The sequence below is a fragment of the Balaenoptera acutorostrata genome, chromosome 21 (assembly GCF_949987535.1).
Source record: "Balaenoptera acutorostrata chromosome 21, mBalAcu1.1, whole genome shotgun sequence".
Taxonomy (NCBI): Eukaryota; Metazoa; Chordata; class Mammalia; order Artiodactyla; family Balaenopteridae; genus Balaenoptera; species Balaenoptera acutorostrata.
In genome coordinates, this window is record NC_080084.1 from 7,478,975 (window position 1) to 7,505,735 (window position 26,761).

At 45.3% G+C, this 26,761-nt stretch overlaps 1 protein-coding gene across 6 annotated transcripts in view; it reads left to right on the plus strand.

The window, feature by feature from the left end:
* The first annotated feature begins 240 nt into the window (after positions 1-240).
* The window catches only part of TACC1 (transforming acidic coiled-coil containing protein 1), a 114,006-nt gene continuing 87,485 nt past the window's right edge, over positions 241-26,761 (plus strand). Inside the window, exon 1 of one of the 6 annotated variants that reach the window (XM_057537426.1) lies at positions 241-344. Coding sequence is in view for 4 of the 6 variants with exons in the window: in XM_057537420.1 (XP_057393403.1) it covers positions 19,552-19,628 (77 nt within the window). In the remaining 2 variants the exon portion in view is untranslated. Of the gene's footprint in view, positions 345-19,324; positions 19,629-26,761 lie in introns of those variants that run through there. The other 5 variants (XM_057537420.1, XM_057537423.1, XM_057537425.1 and 2 more) reach the window with 5 other exon arrangements.

Sequence of the window (26,761 nt, forward strand, 5' to 3'; positions counted from 1 at the left end):
GCTTTAAATTCCAGACGGGGCCGCAGTTGAGAGCCCTCGGGAAGCTCGCTCTGAAGGGAGACTGCAGCCAATTTCTCCCTGGGGCTCCCAGCCCTAGTGGACATTTCCTGTTCTGCCCCTGGACATTCAAGCCAAAACTTACAAAACATCCTTTTCCCTCGAACCAAGCATTTGGTTCGGAGACCCACCCTTCCCCACGTCGGTGATCTCAGCCCGCCCTCCTCTTCCTTCCACGGAACCCCTCCCAGACCAGAGGCGCTCGGCTTCCTAAGCAAAGATGATGGATCCGCTGTAGCAGGTGACGCCAAAGGGAGAGAGGAGACCCGGGGACCACCGCCGACGAGGTAGGAACAGGGGTTGGATGTTCTGGGGTCATTTGGCATTTATTGAGCAAAGCGGGGGCCCTTGAGCTTTAAGCCTTGGGCTGGGGACGTTTTCTGGTTGATGGGGGTGTGTGGTGGGTGAGTGGACTCCAGGGAGGTCGGGCATTTCTTTTCCCTCTCCCTTTGCAAATTCTACTTTAATTCTTGGGTCTCTGGAGGCACGCGTTGTTTGTCTGGTGTGGAAAGTGTTAGGGCAGAATTCTGGGAATTTCCTGATTTCTTTTCTCTTTTGCTTTCTTTTCTTGGAAAGAGAGGTCGTGGGGAGGGAGTCTTGCAATGTCAAGGAGCATTCATAAATACATTCATCTCTGAATAGATTCAGAGAGGAATGACCCACGCGGCTGCACAAGGAAAATGCATTTTCCCCTTGATGAGCTGGGGTCCAGCTGTTTCCCAGGACCTGCCTGGGTGGTGTGTCCTCCTGGTCCGCCATGCTTCCCCCTTCCCCCACCCTCCCACCCACTGTCATGGGGACACACACCTTGAGCTGTTTCTCAGGTCGGGGCATGTGGCATATGGCCCCAGTGCTGTGCGTTTATGGGCAGAGCCCAGGTGTCCCTGAAGACTTAGATGTCTGTGGCAGAGCTAACTGGTCTACCTGGAAGGCTGCATGTGGCTTGTTAGGGAATTGGCCCAGCAGCTGGTCGCTGAGAAGTTAGCCTTGGCAACACGTGCTGACATTGGACTGACCCAGAGAACTCAGCATGGCTTCTGCACAAGGAGTGCTCAAAATTTTATGAAGCAGTCATAAACAAAGAATTTCAAACGCCCTTTCCCTGAATTCCTATGGCCTTTACTTCTCTGTAGCACTCATTTTGCTCCTTATCCACATACTGCCTTGCACTGTTCTCTAACAAGATAAATAAATGAGAGAGTGAATTGGACAAATGAGTCATAACCTATTATGGTTATGATCCCAAGACAGCTACTAACTCTAGCTGAGCACTGGCTGTGTGCCAAGCACCATTGTAAAGGTGGCAGGTGTCATCATCATCATCATCCCCATTTTACAGATGAGGAAACTGAGGCTGGAGACACAACTAGTAAGTGCAGAGGAGGGATCTATACTGAGTCCAGGATGCGATGTTCTGAAACCAAGATTGGGGTTTGACCCTTGGTTCCCTCATTGTCTAGCTGGGTGATTTTGGACAAGTTAAATATCCTCAGCCTCAGTTTCCTCATCTGCAAAGTGAGACAGTAATAACCACACCTCACAGAGGTGTTGTGAGACATAGATTAATTTTAAAGATTATTTTACTGAAGCAGGTCAACAATGTAGGCATGCTCTTCCCAGACCCTCCTGTGTGCGTTATAAATGTGGAGGGATCTCTTGCAACTGAAAAGCCTCAGGATCCTGTAGGAGGTAGCAATAGTGCCTTGTTAGGATTTGTACCTTAACGAGGGACATTGGAGTTCACTTGCCGGCCAGTACAAGCCTGTAGCTGCCAGCTCACTAGACTCTAAGCTCGCTAAGGGCAGGGTTCGTGTCATATACACGTTCTGCATTCTGGATTCAACCAACCTCGGAACGAACCCCCCCCCCCAAAAATTCCAGAAAGTTCCCCAAAGCAAAACTTGAATTTGCACTGCAATTATTTACATAGCATTTACATTGTATTTACAACTATTTGCATGGCATTTCCGTTGTATTAGGTTTTATAAGTAACTTAGAGATGATTTAAAGTTTAAGGGAGGATGTGTGTAGGTTATATGCAAGTACTATGCCATTTATAGAAGGGACTTGAGCATCAGTGGATTTTGGTGTCTGCAGGCGACCTGGAACCAATCCCCAGGGGGAACCAAGGGACGACTATGTATTTGTCTCTCTTAGACAATGTTTCTTAAGCTGTGATCGAAGGACCTCATTGCTCTTTAGAAGGGTTGCAGGGTCCCCTTAGGGGAGGAGTTCAACAAAGAAGCTGTAGATGCTCCAGGAGCCTCCTCTTCCCACTCCCGACAAAGCAGCTCCATCTTTACCTGATTACGTGTTGGAGTGCCCATTTGAATGAAAGTTTTGAAAGCAATGTTCAGAACTGCTTACCTGGGATAGGTAATGTTGTGTCTAGGGAGAAAATGACTGCTTACGGAACAGAGTTGATTTATGGAGGGATTTCCAGCTGGGCCCTGTCTGGGCTCTCACTTGGCCCTCCCCATCACCTTCTACTTAGTGACCATCTCCCACTCTGGGGAACCCACAGGAGGTGTGTGTCAAGCGGGCTCGGGAGGTGAGCCCTTCCGTCCCAGGCAGCCGGTCCTCAGGTGCAGGGACAGACAAGGGGCGGGGCCCCAGAGAGCTTATATTACAACCCGGCCTCTCTCTGAGTCTTTTCGGAATGTGTCCTTCTCAATTCTGCTCACAGTGATGGACTGCCTGATCAATACTCATAATAGCTATGATTCATCTACCTTAATGATGACAGCTTACTTTATGAGCCTGGCGCTGTGCTGAGCACATTATGCAGATATGCTCAGGTAATCCCCACGAAAGCCCTGGAAGGCAGTTTCAGCCTGTTCCCCACTCTGCTGATGAGCAATGTAAAGGTAGAGATGTTACAACACTTGACCAAGGGCACCCAGCCAGTTAGTGCTGAAGGTGGGATTGGAGCCCCTCCCCCAAGCCTGAGCCACCCCACCTTGAATATTTTTGCAGCCCCATTTGACAGAGGTAAGAGGGATGGTGTTGTGTGTTTCTTTCATATTTTTGGCAAAGTATGGTCCCTGAGAATAGGCTGGGAGGAACGGGGCCAGGACAGAACGTTCCATGGAGGAAGAGTGCTGCTGTGAAAAAGTAGAGTCGGAATTCTTGTCCAAGCTGTGGCCCTGGGAGCGTCACCTGTCCTATGAGAGGTGATATGGTTTAGTGGGAAAGAGCCAGCTCTATAGCCAGACTCCCCGGGCTCAAATCCTTGCTCTGCCACATATTAGCTAGATCATCTTCGGCGAATTTCCAAAATAAAGATATTCCATGTAGAGGGATGATAATAACCGCACCTATATCATAACGATATTATGATGAAATAACTTAGTCCACATAAAGCATTTAGAGCTGTGTCTGGCACATAGTAAACACTCAATAAATATGTTATTATGTGTAAAAGAGGTTGGTTTAACCTTAGGCAAGTAGTTGGGTGGCAGGCTGGAAATAAGAAGTAACTAGTGTTTGAGATTGAAAAATGGACACCAGCAATTTCGCCTGTGAGCTGGGGATGGGACGGTTGTGCCTGGACCCCAGCCAGGAAGGATCCATGGTCCCTGAGAGACAGCTTAAGACCTACGAGAAAAAGCTTAGATGTTCTCTTAGAAGTTTAATAAGACTGAAACAACTAGTCTTCAGGATTGGACTTGCCAAATTGGATCCTTTGATTAAATGAAGTTTAACTTATTTATCTTTGTAGTTATGGAAATTAGTCCCACTTCTGACCTATTGTTATTTCCAAAACAAAAAACACAAAAACAAAAGCTTGCTTGTAAATGCCATTGGCTGAACCACTTGTACTTTTGGAAGGATGACTTTAAGATTTCAAGCTGAGATATTAAATTTAAGAGCTAAATATAGCTGATAAAAAAAAAAACAGGAAGGGATCATGACTTACAAAAGAATTTTGTGGCTTTTTCAGAGAACAAATCCGTGAGCGCCGCCTAAGTCTAGATTAAATTTGTAATGATTTTGAGAGGAGCATGCATCTGTTTGCCGACTGTTACTGGAAGCAAAAGTATGCAAGAAATAAATTAGCGGGGGCTGTTTATTGAGCACTTACTATGAGTCAGGCATTGTGCTAAGTGCTTCATACGTATTATCTCACTTGTTTAACCCCCATGTCTGCCTATCAGGTGAGTACAGTTGATCCTTGAATAACATGGGTTTGAGCTGCGTGGGTCTACTTATAAGAGGATTTTTTTTTCAATAAATACATACAGTATTTAAGTATCTATTGAAAAAACTACCCAACCTGGGGTTGGTTGAATCCACGGATGCGGAATCTCGGATACGGAGGGCTGACTCTGTGGAGGGTGGTGATCCCTAATCCCCTGTGTTGTTCCAGGGGCAACAGTACTACTATTATCCCCAGTTTGCAAATAAGGATAACAAGGCTTAGAGAAGGAAATAATATGCAAAAAAACACACAGCTGCTAAGTGCCAGGGTAGGGATTCTATCTCAGGATGTCTGGTTTGGGTATGGGCGCTTAACTCTTACCTTACAGTAAATCTAATCCTCCCTGATTTAAGCCCTTTCTATCTGTCTGAGGACGGCTGTATTTGGAAGGGGATGGAGTAACTCACAGCCCTCTTAGGCATTTGGAGAGCAGGGGTCAGAAGATGTAAAGGGCACCTGACAGCAGAGGCCCAGCGCAGCTGCATCCCAGCCAGCAGACTGGGTCAGGCGGCCAGGCGTGGGTAACCTCGTGAAGCAGGTTGTCTTCTTAACCTTTCTCCGTGCACTCCGAGAGGCCCACTGTCTCCAGGGATTTGTCCCTCCTTTTCTGCAGGGATTTCAGCACCCAATCCCCTCTGTATCCCATATTTAAAATGTAACTTCTTATTTGATGTCCATCCAACCCTCCTTTGACCAGTGCTTGACTTTGAGCGAACCATTGAAAGTGACTAATAAGTGAATTGATACACAGGTGCATCTCCAGTGGGAGACTTAGCTGTCACTGTGGCAGCAAATAGGAGAGCATTTTGGAGGAGGGAGACTCCCCAAGCACCCGCTAGCCAGCTCCCCAGTTGTTTCCTGCTCCAGTCTGGAAAGACAAGCTCCTTTGTGAGGGTCTGGGGTCCAGATCGCAAGCTTTTCTTGTGTTACTGGATACAGAAGCTGCTTATCTGAATTCTCCAAATCTTTATAGCACCGACTCAACCGGGATAGCTCCAGGCATTGGCATGAAGTGTGATGTCTTTCCTTGGTGCCCAGAGCGCTCTCTCTCTCTGTCTCTCTCTGTGTCTCTCTTTCGTAGAGGCCCTTCTTCCACCTACCTTCTCAGCCTCCGACATCCAGACCCCTTCCTTCCCCATCTCTGGTAAGGCTTTCAGGCCCTTAATTCACTGAACAACCTTAAAGCACACTTCGCCCACGTGTGGGTGTGTTGACAACAAGAATAATTTTTTTTAATTTTATTTTTGCTGGAGACAAGATGACAATGGAATTTAGGAATCAATGAGCAGTTTGGGGAGGGTTTTTAAGGATTTTGGAATATAGGTCCTTCATACATGATAAACTAAGGCTCACGTGGGGCCTATCAGTAGTTATGGAGGGACCTAGTGTAATGGCTAAGGGTAGGGTTAGGGGAAGAGGAGGAATCTATTGTATCTCCCAGGCCACCCAAGATACGTGAGAATGGGGAGGTTACACCTTCCGCACTTTCAGCCCTGGAGGGACTCCTAGCTTCACGTCTATTTTCAAAAGGAGGTCCCATGAGACAGAAGCAGACAGAAGTCACTGAAAAAGCAGACGCAGTACCGAACAAAATATCCCAAGGCAGCAGGGGAAGGCTTGGTGTATGTTCACTGGTCCATGTGGGGCTCTCCTGGACCCTTGGAACTTTCCATAGTTTGACTTTCTGGCTAATTATTAGCAGCTGCGTTGGGCCTGCCCGCCAGAGTTCTGGGCCAGCCTGAGGGCTGCGCCAGCTGCCGTGGGGGGCTGGGGTCCCTGGAGTTTTCTTCAGGAACAAGCAGGTGTGCCCCGGGCTGCTGACCACCCCCCCCCCCCCCCCCCCCCCCCCCCCCCCCCCCCCCCCCCCCGCTGGCTGAGGGACAGCTTCTCTGCTGCCTCATGGCCTCTTGCCGTTGGTCGTCCAGAGCCCCGTCTGGTTTTCCTGCCTCAGGTTTCCTTCTCCAGCATCCCTGAGCGAGCACGGGCCGGCTCCTTTCCTGGGAGCTGCTAGGTGGCCCGCCCGCGCTGCCCATCCCTGCAGAGATGCCGAGGGGCGTCAAGGAAAAGAGACATTGGTAAATAAACAGCTACTGGGGCTCCAGGCAGGGATCAGCCTTAGCCTGAAGGCATTCAGTCTGCTTCTGGAACCATGAGCGTCAGGCCTGAAAGGGATCTCAGAGGCTTTCTGGTCTAAACCCTTCATTTTACAGATGAGGGGACCAATACCTAGGGAAGTGGTGACTTGGCCAAGGTCATAGAGCTTGGGTCCACGAAACCAGTCTGCTATGTGGGTGGTCTGGGAGGGGTGGTTACAATTTCTCGGGTGCTGGATATTTCCATTGGCCCCTAAATCCCCTCCCCACCCTTCTCCACTCTCCTCTGTGTTCAGGAGGCTGACTTGAATGGTTCCCTTGCATTTGGCTCCTATATAGTTTAGGTTCAGCCAACGGAGGCCTCAGGAAGGAGGTCAGAGGGAGGGGAGAGGGACACAGAGGTATTTATTCCCCTTGGTCCTTTCGTGCTGCGTCGCCTGGGCTGGTGTGTCCCCTGACTGAAGGCCACACTCCTGTCAGACGGCCCTTGCCACACAATTCTGTCCCTCCAACTCTCAGGCCTAGGGCAGCAACGGTGTCTCTCCGACCGTACAGCTCTGGAGAACTGCACTTTCTCTTGTCTGCAACTCTACTCAGGCCTTTGTAAACTGTCCCTTTATTAAACTCTCAAATTGGAGACCGTTACCTGCCAGGGTCCCGACAGATACAAGAGGCTTTGTTTATTAGAGAGAGGAAAGTCTATATGACAGGAGGATGAAATTTAGCAAGAGGGTGTATTTGTTTCCTGAGGCTACTGTGAGAAATGACCATGAACTTGGAGGCTTAAAACAATAGGCATTTATTCTCTAACAGTTCTGGAGGCCGCATGTCCTACCTCAGCATCACTGAGATAGCATCACTTTTCTGCCGAAAAGAAGGTGTCGCCAGGGCCGTGCTCCCTCCAGCGTCTCTCAGAGAGGATGGCTGCGGTGGGGTGGATTGAGTATTTCCCTTTCCAGGTCAGTTAGGCTTTGATGGTACCCCAGCAGGTTAGGCTCTGGTTAACTAGTTTCCCCTGCAGACTCACAGACTTCGAAAACACACTATGGTTAACAAAAGGGAAAGGCGGGGGAGGGATAAATTGGGAGTTTGGGATTAACATATACACACTGCTATATTTAAAAAGGATGACCAACACAGCACAGGGAACTCTGCTCAATATTCTGTAACAACCTAAGTGGGAAAAGAATTTGAAAAAGAATAGGTACATGTATATGTGTGACTGAATCACTTTGCTGTACACCTGAAACTAACACAACACTGTTAATCAACTAGACTCCAGTATGAAATAAAAATTTTAAAAAGAAGAAGAAGAAGAAGAATGGAACGCTCTGGCGTGTTTCAAATGGTTTCTTTCCCTCTCCCCTTGCCGAAGCGCAAGGGCATTTTTCTCTTTGGGAATCTGGTCTAGCTCCTGGGGATAAATCTCAAAATTCTGGGTCTCCCTGGAGTTTGAAACCTTCAGAGCTGTCCACACGGAGCCCCCAGCAACTCGTCAACTGCAGATAACCCCAGCATGGTTTCCACCGTGGTCCTGGCTGTGAGTCTCTGCTCCGCTAAGCAGTGACTTCCTGCATTCACCTGTATGCTGCTCCAACCTGGCTGCAGTGGTTTGCCCTCTTTCCTCCCCTCTCTTACGAATCCCAGAGGAGTTGTTGATTTTTCAGTCCGTTTATCTTTTTACTTGTTGGTAGGACAGAGTGGCGACCTCCAAGCTCTCTACACACGGAACCGGAAAACTCCACACATTTATTGACATCCCCGTGCTTGACAGAAGCATTGCCCAGTCTTTGGGGGGCATGTATTGCTGAAGATGCCTTTCAGCCCCCCAGACTCTCTAATTCTCTTATCCTTGGGCCTGGCAGCTGGTGGTCACTGTGGCATTCCCATTCTGAAGCCAGCAGATTAGTCACCAGGCAAAACACTGTGGGAGACAAAATGGCATCAGGGGTGATGGGGACACCAAAGTTGTGGAAGGGCCCAGCCTACCGATATTATGTATGTGGAGGTTTTTTTGACTCAAGAATTGAATCCTACAATTGGGAGTTTGGGATTAGCAGATGCAAACTATTATATATAGGATGGATAAACAACAAGGTCCTACTGTATAGCACAGGGAACTATATTCAGTATCTTGTGATGAACCCTAATGGAAAAGAATATAAAAAAGGATGTGTATATATGTATAACTGAATCACTTTGCTGTACATCAGAAAGTAACACAACATTGTAAATCAATTATACTTCAATAAGAAGTATACCTGAGTATACACACACATTTATAAATATTTTTATATGTAACCATATGAATCTATATTCAGCAGAACATGAATTCACACTGATGTCTCCAACTCCAATCCATGACCACATGGATCTTTCTAGACCTCCCTTTGCTCGTCTATAACTTCCCACTCCGACAGTGAGAAACCTGGCTCCCACCATCTGCCATCCACTTACTTCATTGTTCAACTGAGACATACGTGTATAGTGGTATTAGACGTGTTAACACGCACACCCATGGGAACAACTTTATCAGCTAGAGAACAGTGCTTGTGCACAATTTCCTTTGCCTTCAGTTTTACAGAATCCACTCATTTCCAAAGTTAGTTAGGTCAGCATCTTTCCCCCCACATCCCCTCCAGTGGACTTGTTTCATACATTTGCAATACAGTTAGGTCGTTTTGTCACAGTCTGCATTCCATCCTGGGATTCCCTGATCTCCTAAATATTTTTTCTTTAATTTGAACACATTAAGTTTCACTTTTTTGTGCCGTAAAGTTCTATGGGTTTTGACAAATGTGTAGTGTCATGTCCCCACCATTACAGTATCATGTGGAATAGTTTTATACCCTAAAACAATCCCCTGCCCTTCACGTATTAAGGCTTATTGAGGAGTAACACCTGAGACAGGAAAAGGAGAGAAAGCAAGATTGGACACGACAGCCTTCAGACTGTGATACAGGTCAGATTAAGTCTGCCAGGCCAACGTGAAGCTCCAAAGCAAAAATTGCCTGAGAGAGGAGTCCCACATTGGGCAGGAATGGCCAGGACTTTGTACCACCACCTTGCTCAGCCATTGGCTGAGGGCTGCCAGAGAGGACTGATCTCAGCTCAAAAGCCCAGGCAGACTCTGAAGGCACTAACAGCTGGAGGTTAGCAGCTAACCACATTCCTTGATGCTGGGTTGCTAAATCCGTCCTCGACAGGGGACTGAGTGCTGCAGCTCTGTGTCTGCCAGAAAGATCTTTGAAGTTTCCAAGCAGAGGCTGGCTAACCACTGATCAGGAATCTTGAGTGGAGGATCCCTGCATCAGGTGGGATTTCAAATCAGGTGATCCAATGGCCTCTCTCAGCTGTTGGGCCCCATGACAGGCCTTCAGCCTGCTCTGATCCAGACGACCCAGCTATTCCGTTTCTCACATTCATTCCACCTTGCTCAAGCCCCTGCTTCTCTTCTTACACTGGCTAACGTATGCCCTGCTCTGTCCTAGAGGTAGGATCAGGGACCAAGACTATTCGTGCAGGTGCCAAGGAGCCAAAAGATGGAAGCTATGGCTCCCACTCAAGCCCACACCTTCTTAGGCCCCAGATGCTCAACAAAATGGTTACAGTATCAACGATGAATGTGGACCACAGATTAGAGCATAGATAAAAAGCTTGTGAGTGCAAGCAAGAAAGTTGAAAAAGTCAAAGCTAAGACTACACAGACCAAATCCTGTTTGGAAATGTCCGCTCCCTTGAACATGGAAAAAGCAAAACAACAGCACTCCCTACTGATCTGTGTATATACCATACCTGGCAAGGTATGATACTTTTATTTTCTTCAATCCTAACTCCTATGGGCGCCTCTGGGTTTTTATCTGCAGATGTGCAACTCTGGTCTTTCTCTGCAGGAAGGTGGAAAACTTCCAGAAGAAGGAGTGGCTCTGATGCTTTGTTCTACCTGTGCTTACTTTTGCTTTTATTTAACCTGTTGAAGGTTAAAAGCCTGTTTCATTCTTGTAACTGGGCAGCTCCGCCTGGCTCACAAATGTCCTAAGATAAACAAGCGCGGTCTGTATATAACCTCTTAGGACAGTCTTAGCTTCCAAGCCAAAAGAACTTTTAATATTTACTTTGTCTCTCTTTGGAGATTTCCTTTGAATGTTTGCTTCTGCTTTGAAGCATTTTCAGACTCCATAGACCCTGTTTGTTTTGCCCAGCCAGAGAACAGTGGCATTTTTTTTTTTATATTCACGCTCCTATTTTTGTACAATGAACCATGCATACTGATTTTAATTCCAAAGGCTCACAAATTAAAGCACTTCCTTGAACCCAGACCCTCAGTACTTTTGCCAGCCTTCTCATTTTCTTGTCCACTTTGTCGTTTCTTGGTGGAGTAGCTAAAGCCAGAACCTGCTGGCTCAGAGTGGAAATAAACTATTGGTGGATAAACTCTCCTGACCCTCCGACCCCCAGGACCAGACAATGGGGTTGGAATCCATGTTTAAATACCCAATGGTTGCTCCAGGTCACTACCCCAAAGTTATACGAGACCCACAAAAGTACTAAGAGTTACTATTCCAAGAAGACACTTGCGGTTTCTGAATCCAGGACTTAGGAATTATAGGTAGCTTCTGTCTCTGAACACAAAGCCGGAGCACACATAAACAGCCTGCTTAAAAAAAAAAAAATCAATAAAAAGCCCACAAAGCGTGTACTGTCCCTGAAGCATTATGTCGGAATAGAAGTGACAAGTAAATGAAATAAAAAAACAAAAGAAGTTTTTTTTTTAAGTGCTTTCATTCCTCTCCCTGAGAATACAGACTGAAATTGTGAACCTGGCAGCTGTTTCCACAGGAGGAGATGAGGGTCACAGGTCTGAAGCACGAGCTGTCTTCTAGAAACTGCCCTCTTATGATAGGTGACAGTTGCATCACCTTGAAATAGGAGAACACTTTTTTGTTTTTCTTTTCCCTCCAGAATTCAACTTTGCTAGCACAGTGTGTTAGAGAACAGTCACAGAGTGGCTATTGGAATTATAGAGGAATTTCTGAGAATTAGCCTTAGGCAAAAGGCATTTGGCTGGAAACTTGCACTGAAAACTTACCTTGCAAGTCAGCATGTGACTTCCACCTGACTTAATTTTCTTCAGTCCCAAGGGTTCCAAGGCCAGAGAAAAGGTTCTGGTCTGGGTTGCTGGCGTGTTTGCTCTTCAGAGTCAACTGGGAATAAATTCAAAGACAAATCAACAAAGGTAACTTCTCCCTTTGACACTGAGTGTAACTGGGAGGGTTTCTTAAGTAAAATTTTTTGTTTTCTCATCAAAATAACAGATATGCAATCTTTGTATTTGGTTTAAGTGTGAATGAAAGAGATAAGGATTGAGGAAAGCACAAAGGACCGGGCAGAGGTGGGGAAATCTGAGTCTTGGTTCTAGCTTTGGCTCTGTCTCTTGACCTGGGGCAAGTTGCTGGGGTATCTGGGCCTTGGTTGACTTATATTAAAAGAAGAAGGTGGAACTAGATGGCCTCTAAAAGCCTTTTCAGGTCTGTTCTAGGAATCAGTCTCTTAGTTTTTATTTTTTGTTATCTTTAGGCCAAAACAATGATGCAAGGTAGAATTAGGGTATAGATTTGCAAGAGGGTCATTTTTTAAAAAATCTTTTCTTTTAATTAATTTTTATTGGAGTATAGTTAATTTACAATGTTGTGTTAGTTTCTGCTGTCAGCAAAGTGAATCAGTTATACATATACATATATCCACTCTTTTTTAGATTCTTTCCCCATATAGGTCATTACAGAGTATTGAGTAGAGTTCCCTGTGCTATACAGTAGGTCCTTATTAGTTATCTATTTTATATAGTAGTGTGTATATGTCAATTCCAATCTCCCAATTTATCCCTCCCCCCTTCCCCCTTGGTAACCATAAGTTTGTTTTCTACATCTGTGACTCTATTTCTGTTTTGTAAATAAGTTCATTTGTACCATTTTTTAAAGATTCCACATATAAGCAATATCATATGATATTTGTATTTCTTGTAAGAGGGTCATCTTGAGGCTGGTAGCAGGCTTCAGGTGACTCTCACCTCATCCAATATGTTTGCAAAGATGAACTGAGATCAAGACGGGCATCAGGGTAGGCGTTTATATATATGTGTCAAATGAATGAGTGAATCAATCAATCAGTCAGGATAGTATTGAGGGAGAAGGAAATGAAATCATTCCACTGGAGGAAGTTTATTTGGGGTAGGACATAGATTTGCTTAGCAGTGATGGCTGGGGAGAGGTTTTATGGACAGATTCAGCCAGAGCTGAGCTTCAGGACTGGGAAATATTAGGGTTAAGACTAGTTTACATAGCACTCTTTATCTATAGAATAAAATAGAGAGGGGCTTCCCTGGTGGCGCAGTGGCTGAGAGTCTGCCTGCCAATGCAGGGGACACGGGTTCGAGCCCTGGTCTGGGAGGATCCCACATGCCGCGGAGCAACTGGGCCCGTGAGCCACAACTACTGAGCCTGCGCGTCTGGAGCCTGTGCCCCGCAACGGGAGGGGCCGCGATAGTGAAAGGCCCGCGCACCGCGATGAAGAGCGGCCCCCGCACCGCGATGAAGAGTGGCCCCCACTTGCCGCAACTAGAGAAAGCCCTCACACGAAAACTAAGAGACCCAACACAGTCATAAATAAATAAATAAATAAAGTATTAAAAAAAAAAAAATAGAGTGATTGCTGGCAGGCTGCTAAGTACTACAGTTTTTCCAGCTACAGGTGGTTTAACTACAAGATAATGGGACTCTTCTTCTCCCCAGTTTAATGACCAGAATATTGATTAGTATTTGCTTTGGCTGAGTCTTACAGAAATCCAAACTTATAGTGGCTAAACAACATGTAAGTTTATTTTTCTCTCACATAAATGAAATCTGTAGGTAGGCAATTCAGGGCAGGCTTAGAGGTTCCAAGGTGTTATGGATTAGCATCCTTCAACCTCAGGTTTAAGTATGGCTGCGTGAACTCAGCTATCCCATCAGCATTCCAGCCAGCAGGCAAAAGAAAGAGCCAGTAAAGGGCTCACCTCCTGTCTTAGTCTGTTTGGGCTGCTATTACAAACTACCACAGACTGGGTCATTTATAAACAACAGAAATTTATTTCTCATAATTTTGGAGGCTGGAAGTCTGAGATCAGGGCGCCAGCATGGTGGCATTTCAGTGAGGGCCCTCTTTTTTTTAAACTTTGGGTTTATTTATTTATTTATCTATTTACTTATGGCTGTGTTGAGTCTTCGTTTCTGTGCGAGGGCTATCTCTAGTTGCGGCGAGCAGGGGCCACTTCTCATCGCGTTGCGCGGGCCTCTCACTATCGCGGCCTCTCTTGTTGCGGAGCGCAAGCTCCAGACGCGCAGGCTCAGTAGCTGTGGCTCACGGGCCTAGTTGCTCCGCGGCATGTGGGATCTTCCCAGACCAGGGCTCAAACCCGTGTCCCCTGCATTGGCAGGCAGACTCTCAACCACTGCGCCACCAGGGAAGCCCGGGGTTTGGGTTTTAACATATGAATTTTAGGGGGATACAAACATTCAGACCATAGTACCTCCCCACGTGCCATGAATGATACCTCTTGGAAGTTGAACTTGACACTTCTATTGTCATCCCATTGACCAAAACTTAATTACATGGCCACACCTAAGTGCAATGGAGACTGGGAAACATAACTTTTATTTATAATACCTAAAAATCAGCTTTTTTTGGTTTGTTTTAAGAGAGAGGGGGAAAACAGATATTAGGGAATATTAGTCTGTCACCTTGAGAGATTACACACTTATTCCAGTTATTCAATGAAGCTCCTGTTGTTCAACTCCTTTGGTCCTTATCCCTTAAAATCATCTTCAGGGCCCATAGCAAATTATTTTCAGTATTCCAAATCTTTACCCTGTGGAGGTGAATTTGATTTTTGAAAGCAGGCCAGGGTCACTCAGGACAACTGTGATGAGTAAGGTGGGTGATTGATAAAGCTGAGAATTACCATTTCATAAGAATGAGATATGGGCTTGTAGATCTGGATATCATAGGCTATACTGGGCATTAGGATCATTCCTACAGAAAACAACTCTAGAACCCGGACATAATACATAAAGCGATTACCTGAAGGTACTGAAGAGGAAACAGAAGTAGGTAGATTCTGGTGTTGCCTGTAGCTTGGAGAAGAGGAGATGAGGAGCCATACAAGTAGTCCCTCTGCCACGGCTTTTAGTGCGGGGCTAAGTGTAGTCCACACGGTGGCTTGTGTAATAGAGACATACAGGAAAAACTCCCGAGTCCTGCTGTTCTGGGGAATGAGAGAAGTGAAGCCAGGAAATGATGAATGCTGAAAAAGTGGGGGAACCCAGAAAGGAAAGAGCCAAAGAGGGGATCCCTACACCAAATCATTGGCCAACCCCTGAACCACACATGCACAGAAAACACTCAAAGCGGCTCAGCTACACAGAAGGTCTGCACTCATACTGGAGCTGCCACCCCAAGAAACAGGGTTTGGAGTTCAAGCCCAACAAGAAAATTATCTGCTAAAACAAAGGAAAAACAACTCTCACCAGAGAAAAATAATGGAATCTGAAATCTCCACAGCTTAGCATTCATGATGTCCAAGATGCAGTCCAAAATTATCCGACCAATGGATACTAATAAACTAACACTAATATTAGTCTCTAACATCTGAAAAATCAACATAATTCAACAAATTAATAGAATATAGGGGAAAACCAATACAATTATTTTAATAAGTGCAGAAATAGCATTTGTCAAAATTCAACACCCATTTATCATAAAAAAGTCTTAGTAAATTATGAATTAAAAAAAAACGTTCTCAACTGCATCTACAAAATCAGACAGCTAATGTACTACAATGTGAAGGATTTTATGCTTTCTACCTAGGATCAGGAACAAGGCAAGGATGTTAACTAACTAGTTTTATTTAACGTTGTATAGAAATGCCTAGTCAGTGCAGCAAGGCAAGGAAAAAAAGTTTACAGATTATAAAGGAAGAAGTAAAATTGTCTTTATTTGCAAGTGATATCATATAGAAAACCCTAAGGAAAGCACAGAAAAGCTATTAGAAGTAATAAGTGAGTTTAGCAAGGTTGCAGGATACGATATACAAAAGTCAATTGTATTTCTATATATTAGCAACTAACATTTAGAAAGTAAAATTATAAAACAACTCCATTTACAATACCATAAAAACACTTAGGAATAAATTTTGCAAAAGATATGTAAGACCTGTAGGCTGAAAACTACAAAACATTATGGGAAATTCAAGAAGATCTACATAAATAGAGAGCTGTACCATGTCCATGGATCAGAAGTCTCAAAACTGTTAAACTGGCAATCCTCCTTGTATTAGTCAATAGAATCAATATAATCCCTTTGGAAATCCAATCACTGGGATTTTAAATTTTTTAATTTAATTAAATTTTTAAAAAGAAATTTATAAGTTTATTTTATTTATTTATTTATTTTTAAAATTAATTTTATTTATTTATTTTTGGCTGTGTTGGGTCTTGATTGCTGTGTGCGGGCTTTCTCTAGTTGTGGCAGTGGCTGCTCTTTGTTGCAGTGCGAAGGCTTCTCATTGCAGTGGCTTCTCTTGTTGCAGAGCACAAGCTCTAGGCACGCGGGCTTCAGTAGTTGCAGCACGTGGGCTCAGTAGTTGTGGCTCGCGGGCTCTAGAGTGCAGGCTCAGTAGTTGTGGCGCACGGGCTTAGTTGCTCCGTGGCGTGTGGGATCTTCCCGGACCAGGGCTCGAACCCGTGTCCCCTGCCTTGGCAGGTGGATTCTTAACCACTGCGCCACCAGGGAAGCCCTGTAAGTTTATTTTAAAATTTATACAGTAACACAAAGGACCTAGAATAGTCAAAACTATTTTGAAAATTGAGAACAATGTTGGAGCACTTACACTACCTGATTTCAAGAACGGTATGTGGCTCTTAAGTAGTAAATCCAGTCTTAATCTTTGGTTTATAAATTGGCATTTAAATAATTTCCAAAAAAAGGGAAGATGGTGCAGCTCTGAGATAAGCATGTAGTTTCCCAAGTTGGCTACTTTGAAGAGTAATATTCATTTGGCATGATCGCTGGGAAAAAAAAATCCACTTTGAGCATAAGCTTTGTAATAAAGACAGAACTGGGTTTAAATACCGAATATACCACTTTCCTTTCTACATCTCAGTTTCTTCATCTTAAAGTGGAGTGCACAGTGTAAAAATTAAGGAAATACAGCATAGAAACTAAGCTTTATGTTATAGCTCTGGAACGAGCCTAGCTGGGTTAGAACCTGGCTCTACTGTTTTCTAGCTGTGTGGCCTTAGGTGTGTTTAATCTTTCTATGCTTCATTTTACTCTTTGTAAATTGAGTATACTAAAAGTACCTACCTAAAATGTTGTGATGAACTAAATGAGTTAATAAATATAAAGCATTTAGAATGGAGTTTGGCACATTAAAAAGTGCCCAACAAGTATTACCTACTATTATCCTTTCCCAGTGTTATGAGGACTAAATGTGGTTACTTTTGTCAACCACCAAGCAGGGTCCCTGGTATCTAATAAACGTTCGCTCCCATCCCTCCTTGCAGCATAAGTAGCATTCTGAGGGTAGGATTTGACACTGAAGGGTGTATTTTGCCATCTCAGGGACAATCTTGAATTTCAGTTTCTTAAATTTTCTTTCTTTACTCTTTTTTTCAATGTTTAAAAATGCCTTACTGACAGAATCACAATGCACAAAGGGAAACCTTAACACTGGATATCAAATACTACCCCTTCTGGACCCCATCAGGCATTTTCCCTGAAAAGCCCTCATAAGTTTACTTCCCAAAGACAAGAATTCCCTTCACTGTCTTCACTCCTCTGGTTATCCCTGTCTCTGTACCAGACGGGGCAGCAAAAGCAGTAAACACAAGCATCTTAGTAGAGATGCCCTTTGGGCCCCTGTAGACCATCTTTCACATTATGTACAGACTCCTTTTCCCCCTCATTGTCTCAGTTTCTGTGCACCACAACAGGATGTGGGCTTCACTCTTTTCCTCTTCTTTCAAACCATTTTAGTGATGCTATCCTGTGTCTTTCCGCACAAATATTGGATTGGACAAAAAGTTCGCTCAGGTTTTTCTGAAAATCTTACAGAAAAACCCAAAAGAACTTTTTGGCCAACCCGGTAGTAATAAAACTCCTCCCACAACCCATCTTGTCTACCCGGTAAAAAGAAAACTTTCCCATCCTCATTCCCTTCTCCCGCCGCTTCCCCTCCCATTTTTCCCTTGGAATGACCCACCTTTCTCCCTAGGAAGGGCTGAATGTTCCTCTGGAGGGGACCACAGCTCTTGACAGGGTTGTGTTTGCATTCTCAATGACACTTGGATCACATTGCCAAAGTGTTCCGGGGAGAATTTGAACTTTTAAATGATCTGCCAAGAGTCAACTTTTCTTCAGCTATTTGAAATCCTTCCCACAAAACCTCAATGCCCAGTCTCACTATACTGTTACTAATTAATGTTTATTTTCCCACCCTCAAATATTCTGCTTGTATATGTCTACAATGCAGCAGCATCCTGAATCCTGGGAACCTTCTGGCTACAGTAGAGTGAACGTAATGTATAAACAGGAAGTCAAAATTTGACATGAAAAAGAGAGATCTGTTGTAAATATAAGTCTGTATTAGGGGTTTCCCGTCCTTTCTGGAAACATTAAAACGTAGCCACATACATCTTTACTGCCTGTAGCTTCCACTCAAGGGGGACGTTAACATTCCACGCCATTCTGTGCGCTAAACCACTGGCTCGTTCATTCATTCGGCAAATATTTATTATATATAAGCCAGGATACAGGCACTGCGCCAGACACTAAGCTTGGATACAGAGATAAGGACGCTTTCCCGCCCTTAAAGAACTCATATCCTAGTGGAAAGACAAGTAAGTGAAGAGATCATTACAAAATAAGATTGGTAAGTGCTATGTTAGAGGAATTAACAAGTGCTATGGGAGCAGTGGGAAGGAAGGTGATAAAGTGTGTTGGATGAATGCACTTATCAACAATTACGAGTATGTACTAGGTATGTGCTAGGCATGTTGGGGGAACAGTGAAAATGAAACAATGAAATAAATTCCCTGTCTTCACGGAGTTTACATTCTAGTGAAGGAAACAGGCAATAACAAAAAAGTCGTAAGATCAGGATGCAGGATAGTGTTATGGAAGGGAGTTTGAGTTGTGTCTGGAAGGATAAATGGGTGTTAGGAGAAGAGAGCGTTCTTCTTCCCACAAAAAAACGAAACGCTGGGGTGAATGAAGGAGAGATGGCTGGAGGGGAGGGAAGTGGGAGGCGAGAATGGATGAGAAACAGCATGAAGTATTCTGAAAAGGGAGTTATGAGGTGTATGAGTAGGTGGATCACAGGTGTAATGGGAGGGACAAGGTGCGTTTTTCCCCGCCCAAGACAGAGTTCGGAAGAGAATTCATTCATTGGTTGTCAGAACCGGAAGGGACATTTAAGAGGTAAAGAATGATCACACTCCCTTATTTTACAAATGAACAAAGCAGGACTCGGGGAGGGCGCAGTAACTTGTCCCAAGTCACCCGGCTAGTCGGGAACACGACCAGGATTCCCCCAGTTTTCTGCACAACTCCGCGGAGGCCTCTGTGCGGGACTAGCGGCTGGGGGAGGCCGCGCCGCGGGAAGGCAGCCCGGGTCGGGGATGCCGACGCACACCGCCCCCTCCCGGGGCTTCTCCGCACGGCCGCCCCGCGGGCCTCCTCCCAGCCGCGCCCCTTCCAGCCTCGCGCCGGGGCTCCCCGGGCGCCCGCCCGCGCGCCGGGCGGACAGGGAGGGCGACGGCCGCCGGGCCCCCAGCCCACTCCACCTGTCGCCCTCCGCCGCCCAGGGTCTCCCTGGCGCCGTGACCCGCTCGCTCAGCCTCGCCCCGCGGGGTCCCCAGGAGGGGGTCCCGGGCCGCCGCGCCGGCCGAGCCCTGCGATTGGCGGAGAAGTAGCAGCGTCTCCAGCAACGCCCTTTAGCCGGCTCTCCCGGCGGCCGGGACCCTGAGGCCGGGCTCCCCGGCACCCCCGCCCACCCGCGGCCCCACCCTTCCTCCTCCGCCCGCCGCCTCCTCCTGCCGGGGTCCGGGTCGGGCCGGCGCGCGGCGGAGCACAAGCGGGCGCAGCCGGGGCGCCGCGCTCCGAGCTATGGGAGGCGCCCACTCTCAGAGCCCGAGGGGCCGGGAGCCGGCCGCGGAGAGGCCCCCGAGACCCCGAGAGATCGCGTGAGTCCCAGAGCCCCCCGCCTCCCGCCCCCAGATCCCGGGGCCGCCGTTCCGGGCTTTGCATGCCGGCCGGGGATGGGAGCGCACGGCTCCCGTCCCACCAGGGCTGGGAAGGTGGGGCTCCCGCTGGCGCCCGCGAGGCGCAAGGGCACAGGGGTGGGCCTGGTGGGACATCCCGCCCCGAGCCTCGCCCTGCAGTGCCCCGGGGGCGCTGGGCCACGACCCACGGCAACAGAATCGCGCCCAGGCGGGGCTGCTGTCCCGCGCCCCTTCGCGCTGCGCGGGTGGGACATGGGGACCCCGAGGTTTTCCAGACTCGTCCAAGCAGGAAGACGCACGTGTCCCTAAAGGGCTCAGAAACACTCCAGAGACAGATCTAGTTGCAGGGAGGAGTAGATATTAGAAGGGGACTCGAGTCTCCAAGATAACTCGGCTCGTGTTGGCCTTCAGGGTCCAGGAATTTGATGCAGTGCTCGCTGTTCGCAAAAACTCCCTCTCTTGTTTGCTCCGAAGGCTTCATGATGATCTCAGAGAAAGGGCTGTATTGTAGCAGCAGCAATTAGGCTTTTGTTCTGGGACTGCAACAATTGGGGACACCAAGTACTGAAATGCTCCGAAGGGCCATTTTTAGAGAACGTGATTTAGAGCAAGTTGCACGGTTTGGAAGATGGCCTTGCTTCTTACCACAGAGAGGATGCGTCGATAACTATATTTATTTGAGAACCCAAAGAATCTTTAAGCGTATAATTAAAAATGTTTAAAGGGTGTGCGTGTCTTGGAGGTGAGGTAATGTCAAGGAATCCACACTCTGTTTGAATTCAGCCAATGCCAAAGCTATTTAGTTTGAGAAAGATACACTTAGCCATCACATATAGGCAGCCTGGGCCATGGGAGGGCTTTTTTTGGATTATCTTTTCAAGGCAAAGTATCTCCTGGAATACCCAGATAGACGTGTTAGTTGTTCCTTCTGATGTTTACATATAATCAGTAATCTAAACTTAGTTCAGGCATCTTATTAATCATAAGAATAGCTGAGAATTATTGAGCACGTAAAATGTGCCAAACCCTGTTCTAAACACTCTGTGTATTATTTAATCCCCAAGAACACTGAGTTAGTTTCTATTATTGCCCTCATTTTATTGGTGAGGAAACTGAAGTAAAAGAGATGTGACTCGTCCAAGGTCACAGAGCTAAAACGTGGTGGACCCTGCTTGTCTGACTCCAGAAATCCTGCAGCAGCCACTTTCCACAGGAGAGTTGGGACTGACTTAGGAAACAAACTGTTATCTCAGCTGGCAGAACACACCCCATTTTCCCCTTTAATTCCTCCCGAATAAGGGAGAAATCTGAATTAGCAATATTTATACCTAATGAGCAAAAACTGCCAAAGTTGATTTAACTTTTTAAAAAGTTAAGAGGCAGTGTAACACTGAGATGAAGTTTCAAGTTTTGGAGGCAGATTGCCCTGGGTTGAATTCTAGGCTCTGCTCCTTAACAGCTGGAACTCTTTTATCTCTTCCTTAACCTCTCTGGGTCTGTTTCCTTGTATGTAAAATGGGAATGAAGATAATGTCCACTTCATAGGCTGTTCTAAGGATGACATAAGATCATGTATATATGAATAACAAGTTATAGTTTTATCTCTGAGCAGTAAGTTGTTTTAGCCAAGGATGACAGTTGACTGTTTAATCTTTGTGAGCACGTGGCTGGTGTAGCTCAAAAGTAAATACTTAAATCATTCTCTGAAAGGACGCTGAAGCAATGAACTCAGGGCTTTCTGTGTAGGATTCAGTTGTCAGGGTAAGGAACTGATTCTTAATTGTCAAATTATCCCATGCTTTGGCAGTAGGTAGAGGATCTCTCTCTCTCCAATGAGGTTCTGCATGTGCCTTATATATTTAGCTAAACTTGCCTAAAGATAAACATAAAAGCCATCCTTGGTCTAAACCTGGGAATACCGCCCAGGGATGCCCTATCCTACTGGAGTGAGTACATTAAGAAGGACGTAAATGCACATAGGCAGTGTTGGGAGTTTTGGCCGCATCAGAGTGTACAGGCTTAATGAGTCAGCCCTACAAACCACTTGGTGCAGACCAGCTGAAAGACGAGAAATATGAGCTTCGATGCCTGTGATATATATACATGAAAAGCAAAAAGCATGCTTTTAATCCAAATCCTGGCTCGTTCAGATGTACAGCCGCAAGGGTCTCCACGGTCATTGTTAATGTCACCCGGCTGCAGATTTCCTGCCGGACACATGGCTGCCATGGATAACCCTGACCTCAAGGAAGTTCCCCTAACTCAGGCCATTGCATTTTCAAAATCTATTGTTCCTTTTTTAAAAAATAAAAATAAATACATGAAAACCTCACGAACGTTGCATGAATACTGGCATTTGTCTTTTGAGGGAGAAAATTATGTTTCAGAATGTTCACAATTTATATTTCAGAATAACTTAATCAAGCATGCAAATTAACCACACAAATCTGTCTTAACAGAGCTCTACTGCGAAATATAAACAGGTGTGGATGTGCATGAAGAGAAAGGTCTGATTTTAAGATAAAACACATTATTATTGAAAATTGTAGCTGTCTACCTTCCCCAAACCAGAGGAAACAAATGAGCCGGCCTTGGTAAAAGCTAGGGGGAAATTTCACCTCATTTATACAAGGAGGCTTCTCACGTGGTGATTAAGAGCAGAAGCCGTGGAGTCAGGCCGACCTGGGCTGGAATTCCAGCAAGATCGCTCGCTAGCTTAGGTCAGGAAGCTTTGGAAAATAATCACTTAATTCTTCAGTTGGGCAGATATCTGCATCTGTAAAATGGCAATAATAATCATATCTACCTTATGAAATGGTGTGTATTATTAGTGCAGGGCCTGGTACCTAAGATGTGCTTAATACCTGAGTTACCAGAATTCCCCTACATACAGACGAGTTCCGTTCTGAGAGTGCGTTTGTAAATCCAATTTGTTCGTAAGTCCACCAAAGTTAGCCTAGGTACCCAACTAACACAATTGGCTATGTAGTACTGTACTGGAATAGGTTTATAATAGTTTTCACACAAATACATAAAAAGCAAACACAAAAAATAAAGACAACATTTTTAATCTTACAGTACAGTACCTTGAAAAGTACAGTAGTACAGTACAACAGCTGGCATACAGGGGCACGTTCGCATCTTTGAAAGTTTGCAACTTGAAGGTTCGTATGTAGGGGACTTACTGTATTATTAGTACATTCTCATGTGTATGTACCTATACATCAGATGCTACGCTAGATTCTGTGGGATGTATATTTTTGAGTAAGGCTGGATCTCTTCTGAAGGGAGGGTTGACTTGTGTGCTAATTCAGCAAGGCCTCTTGGAGAAGCAAGACAATGGCTTTTTAGAGTTAACTTTTTCCTCAATTAATTTCCATTTCCCAGAAAGATGCACTATCCTGAGGATGGACCTGTGTTTGGGGATATGGTAGTTTGGTGAAATGTTTGTAAACAATGACTCCTTAGTTGATTATTTTTGGCAATGGGGCCAAAGTGGGTTTTCTAAGAGCAGTACATAATTTGCGGAGAGGTTTGAAGAATGACATAGAGCAGAACCTATTTTTCAGTAGGGAATATGGCATGTAACTAATTCATCTAGAGCTTGTTGAGTTTGTCCACCTGGGATGAACGATAATGCACTTGTTGTCAATTCTTTCAGTTAAATTTCTAGGCCAGTCTTTGTTTGCATTTGGAATGTACCCTAATGGAATAGGTCGGTGGCGAAGTCAGGAGGAGTTTCTGAGGTCTCGAGTGTTTTTGCTGTGAGGTTTTCTGATCATGAGTTACATGTAGGTTCTACAATGTTCTGGAGAACTGCAGGGTCAGTTGGGAACAATTGAGCCTCTTGATGGACAGACATCCTGACATGAAGAGGGAGGTGCTGGCTTTGAAGTTTTAGACACAGGACAACAGGACTCAAAACAAGTAAACTTAGGAAGCAATGTTCTTGAAACCCACTGCTTTCAGATTCATATTGTTCACCACCTCCTCACCACACAATTTTTATTGTCATTAAAAACATTTAGGTCCCCAATTGCTGTAAAAAATTTTCAAATATCCATCTAAAATGTTTTAGTGTACAGTTAAGAGAGAGACTTACAGAAAGTTTGTGGAAAAGACCCAGAAAAACCAGCTATATGAAGAAACGTTAAAAGAAGTGTAGCATTTAGCTTGAAGGAGGGACTGGAGAGATGGTGGAAATATATAATTTTCAGGGGATGTTGGTGGCCTCTATCTCTGATGAAGCCAACCCAACAGGAAATGGTTTGAATTGTGGGACAAGGGAATTATTTGTGTGTGTATGTTGAGTTTAGATAGCACAACTTCTAGACTGTGAGGGTAGTTGATATACCAAAAAGAGTTAATAAGGGAAGAAAAATCCCTTTCTGCAAATCATTAAAAGGTAAGAGAGATAATCTATCAAGGATTGAGACTCCAAGGGGGTTCGGGTCTAGTTTTGCTCCACAATTTCTGCTCTCTTTTAGCTTCAGTGGAGCCCCACCCCTACCTCTACCCTACGGCTTCTCCTGGCTGGTACAAGTTTCTGTGTTAAAAATCAAGAGGAGAAAGGGTGGCGGGCACAGCTGCTGGTGTCCTGAGCTAGCGAAGTGGGTTATTTAATATCTGAGTTGGCTGGTAGCCAGAGTGGGCTGCAGGGTGTGTGAATTTGTTAACCCAAGGTCAGGAGATGAACTGGTAGCACCCTGAATGGCCATGGAACGTGGAGGTCCATCTTCTGAAGAAGCTCACTCTGGCTCCTATGGGATGCTTTTTTTTTTTTTTGCAATTTTTTTTTATTGTGGTAAAATATACGTAAGATAAAATTCACCATTTAAATCATTTTAAGTGTCCAATTAAGTCCATTCACAATGTTGTATAACCATCACAACTATCCATTTACACTTTTTCATCATCCCGAAGAGAAACTCTGCATCCATTAAAAAATCACTCCCCATACTTCCCTCCACCAGCCCCTGCTACCTCTATTCTACTTTCTGTCTCTATCTGCCTATTCCTCATATAAGTGGAATCATATAATATTTGTCCTTTTCTGTCTGGCTTACTTAACTTAGAATCATGTCCTGAGGGTTCATTCATGTTGTAGCATGTGTCAGAGTTTCATTCCTTTTGATTGCTGAATAATATTCCCTTGTATGTATAGACCACATTCTGTTTATCCATTCCTCTGTTGATACACACTTGGGTTGCCTCCACCTTTTGGCAACTGTGTATGATGCTGGTATGAACATTGGTGTACAAGAATCTGACTGAGTCCCTGCTTTCAATTCTTTGGGGGTATTTGCCTAGGAATAGAATTGCTGGGTCATGTGGTAACTCTATGGTTAACTTTTTGAGGAACCAGCAAACTGTGTTCCACAGGACTTTATTCCATTGACCTATATAGCTCTATCTTTATGCCAGTACCACACTGTTTTGATTACTGTAGCTTTGTAGTAGGTTTTATTTTATTTTTTAATAAATATATTTATTTGTTTTTATTTTTGGCTGTGTTGGGTCTTCGTTGCTGTGCGTGGGCTTTCTCTAGTTGCAGTGAGCAGGGGCTACTCTTCGTTGCAGTGCACGGGTTTCTCATTGCGGTGGCTTCTCTTGTTGAGGAGCACGGGCTCTAGGCATGTGGGCTTCAGTAGTTGTGGCACGCTGGCTCAGTAGTTGTGGCTCAAGGGCTCTAGAGCGCAGGCTCAGTAGTTGTGGCACATGGGCTTAGTTGCTCTGCGGCATGTGCGATCTTCCCAGACCAGAGCTCGAACCCGTGTCCCTTGCATTGGCAGGCAGATTCTTAACCACTGTGCTACCAGGGAAGCCCCTATAGTAGGTTTTAAAATTAGGAAGTTTTAGTCCTTCAGCTTTGTTCTTTTTCAAAATTATTTTAGCTCTTTGGGGTTTCTTGAGGTTTGTTTTTGGTTTTGTGTTTTAATCTCTCTCTCTCTCTCTCTCTGTCTCTGTCTCTCTGGATTTTTCTTCTTGGCTGGTGGCAGTCAGCAGCCTTCATGAGAGAATGCTGGACTGTCTTCAGCTTGTGTGTGGTGCCCCAGAAATTCTCTTTCCCTGCCCTCCCCTCTACCCGCTCTCCAGCCAGACTTTTCACCCCAAGACATGAACCTGCTTGTGAGTCAGACGCTCGGGCACTGAGTATCCAAAGAGGACCCAGATGTGGGGAGGAGCCTGGGAGGGGTGGGCAGGAGACTGGAGTCACTGTGCAGGTCAGAGGTTCCAAGAGTTGAGCATCAGGGACCCACCTGTTCCCAGGGGAGAAGCTGACCCTGGAAGGAGTCTTGAAGGATGAGTGAGTGGCCAGGCAAGGGGGGTGAGGGGAGGGCAGGCCAGGTGAGGAAAGCATGGCAGATCATGGCCCGATGTGTCAGGATCCATCCTGTCTGGGCAGTGGGGAGGGTTTGGGGTAGGGTGGGTGTGGAATGGATGGGGGATTGGGAAGCAGTGAGTCTGGAGAGGTGAAGAAGGGCTGCGTGCTGGGGGCTTTGTGGCTGGCTGGGAGTTTGGACTTAATTCCAGGAGCCGCAGATGAAGGTTTGCCAAGCCCTGGACTGAACTGGGGAGAAGTATTCTCGCCGAGAGGCTCAATCACATGGTGGGGGTACCTGTGATTCTCCTCGGCACCTCATCACTCACCCAGACATCACATCCAGGGCGCTAGATTTTCCTTTTTCAACCTCTTACTTCGTCTTCATTTTTGTATATTAGCAATTCAGTAACACATATAAACGTTTTCTCCTTTTCATTTTTCTTGTTTTCCAAATTTTCTACAACAAACACCTTTTCCTTTGATAATCATAACATACTTTAAAAAAAAAAAACCTGAAAATTTAGAAAACCCAGAAAACTGAAGAAAATAAACCACTCATAATCTCATCACCCAGAGATGACTGTTAATACGTTGGTACATTTTTTTTTTTTTTTTTTTTTAAAGTTCAAAATTTTTTTTTTTTTTTAATTTTATAGCTACTTTATTTATTTATTTATTTATTTTTGGCTGTGTTGGGTCTTCGGTTCGTGCGAGGGCTTTCTCTGGTTACGGCAAGTGGGGGCCACTCTTCATCGCGGTGCGGGGACCG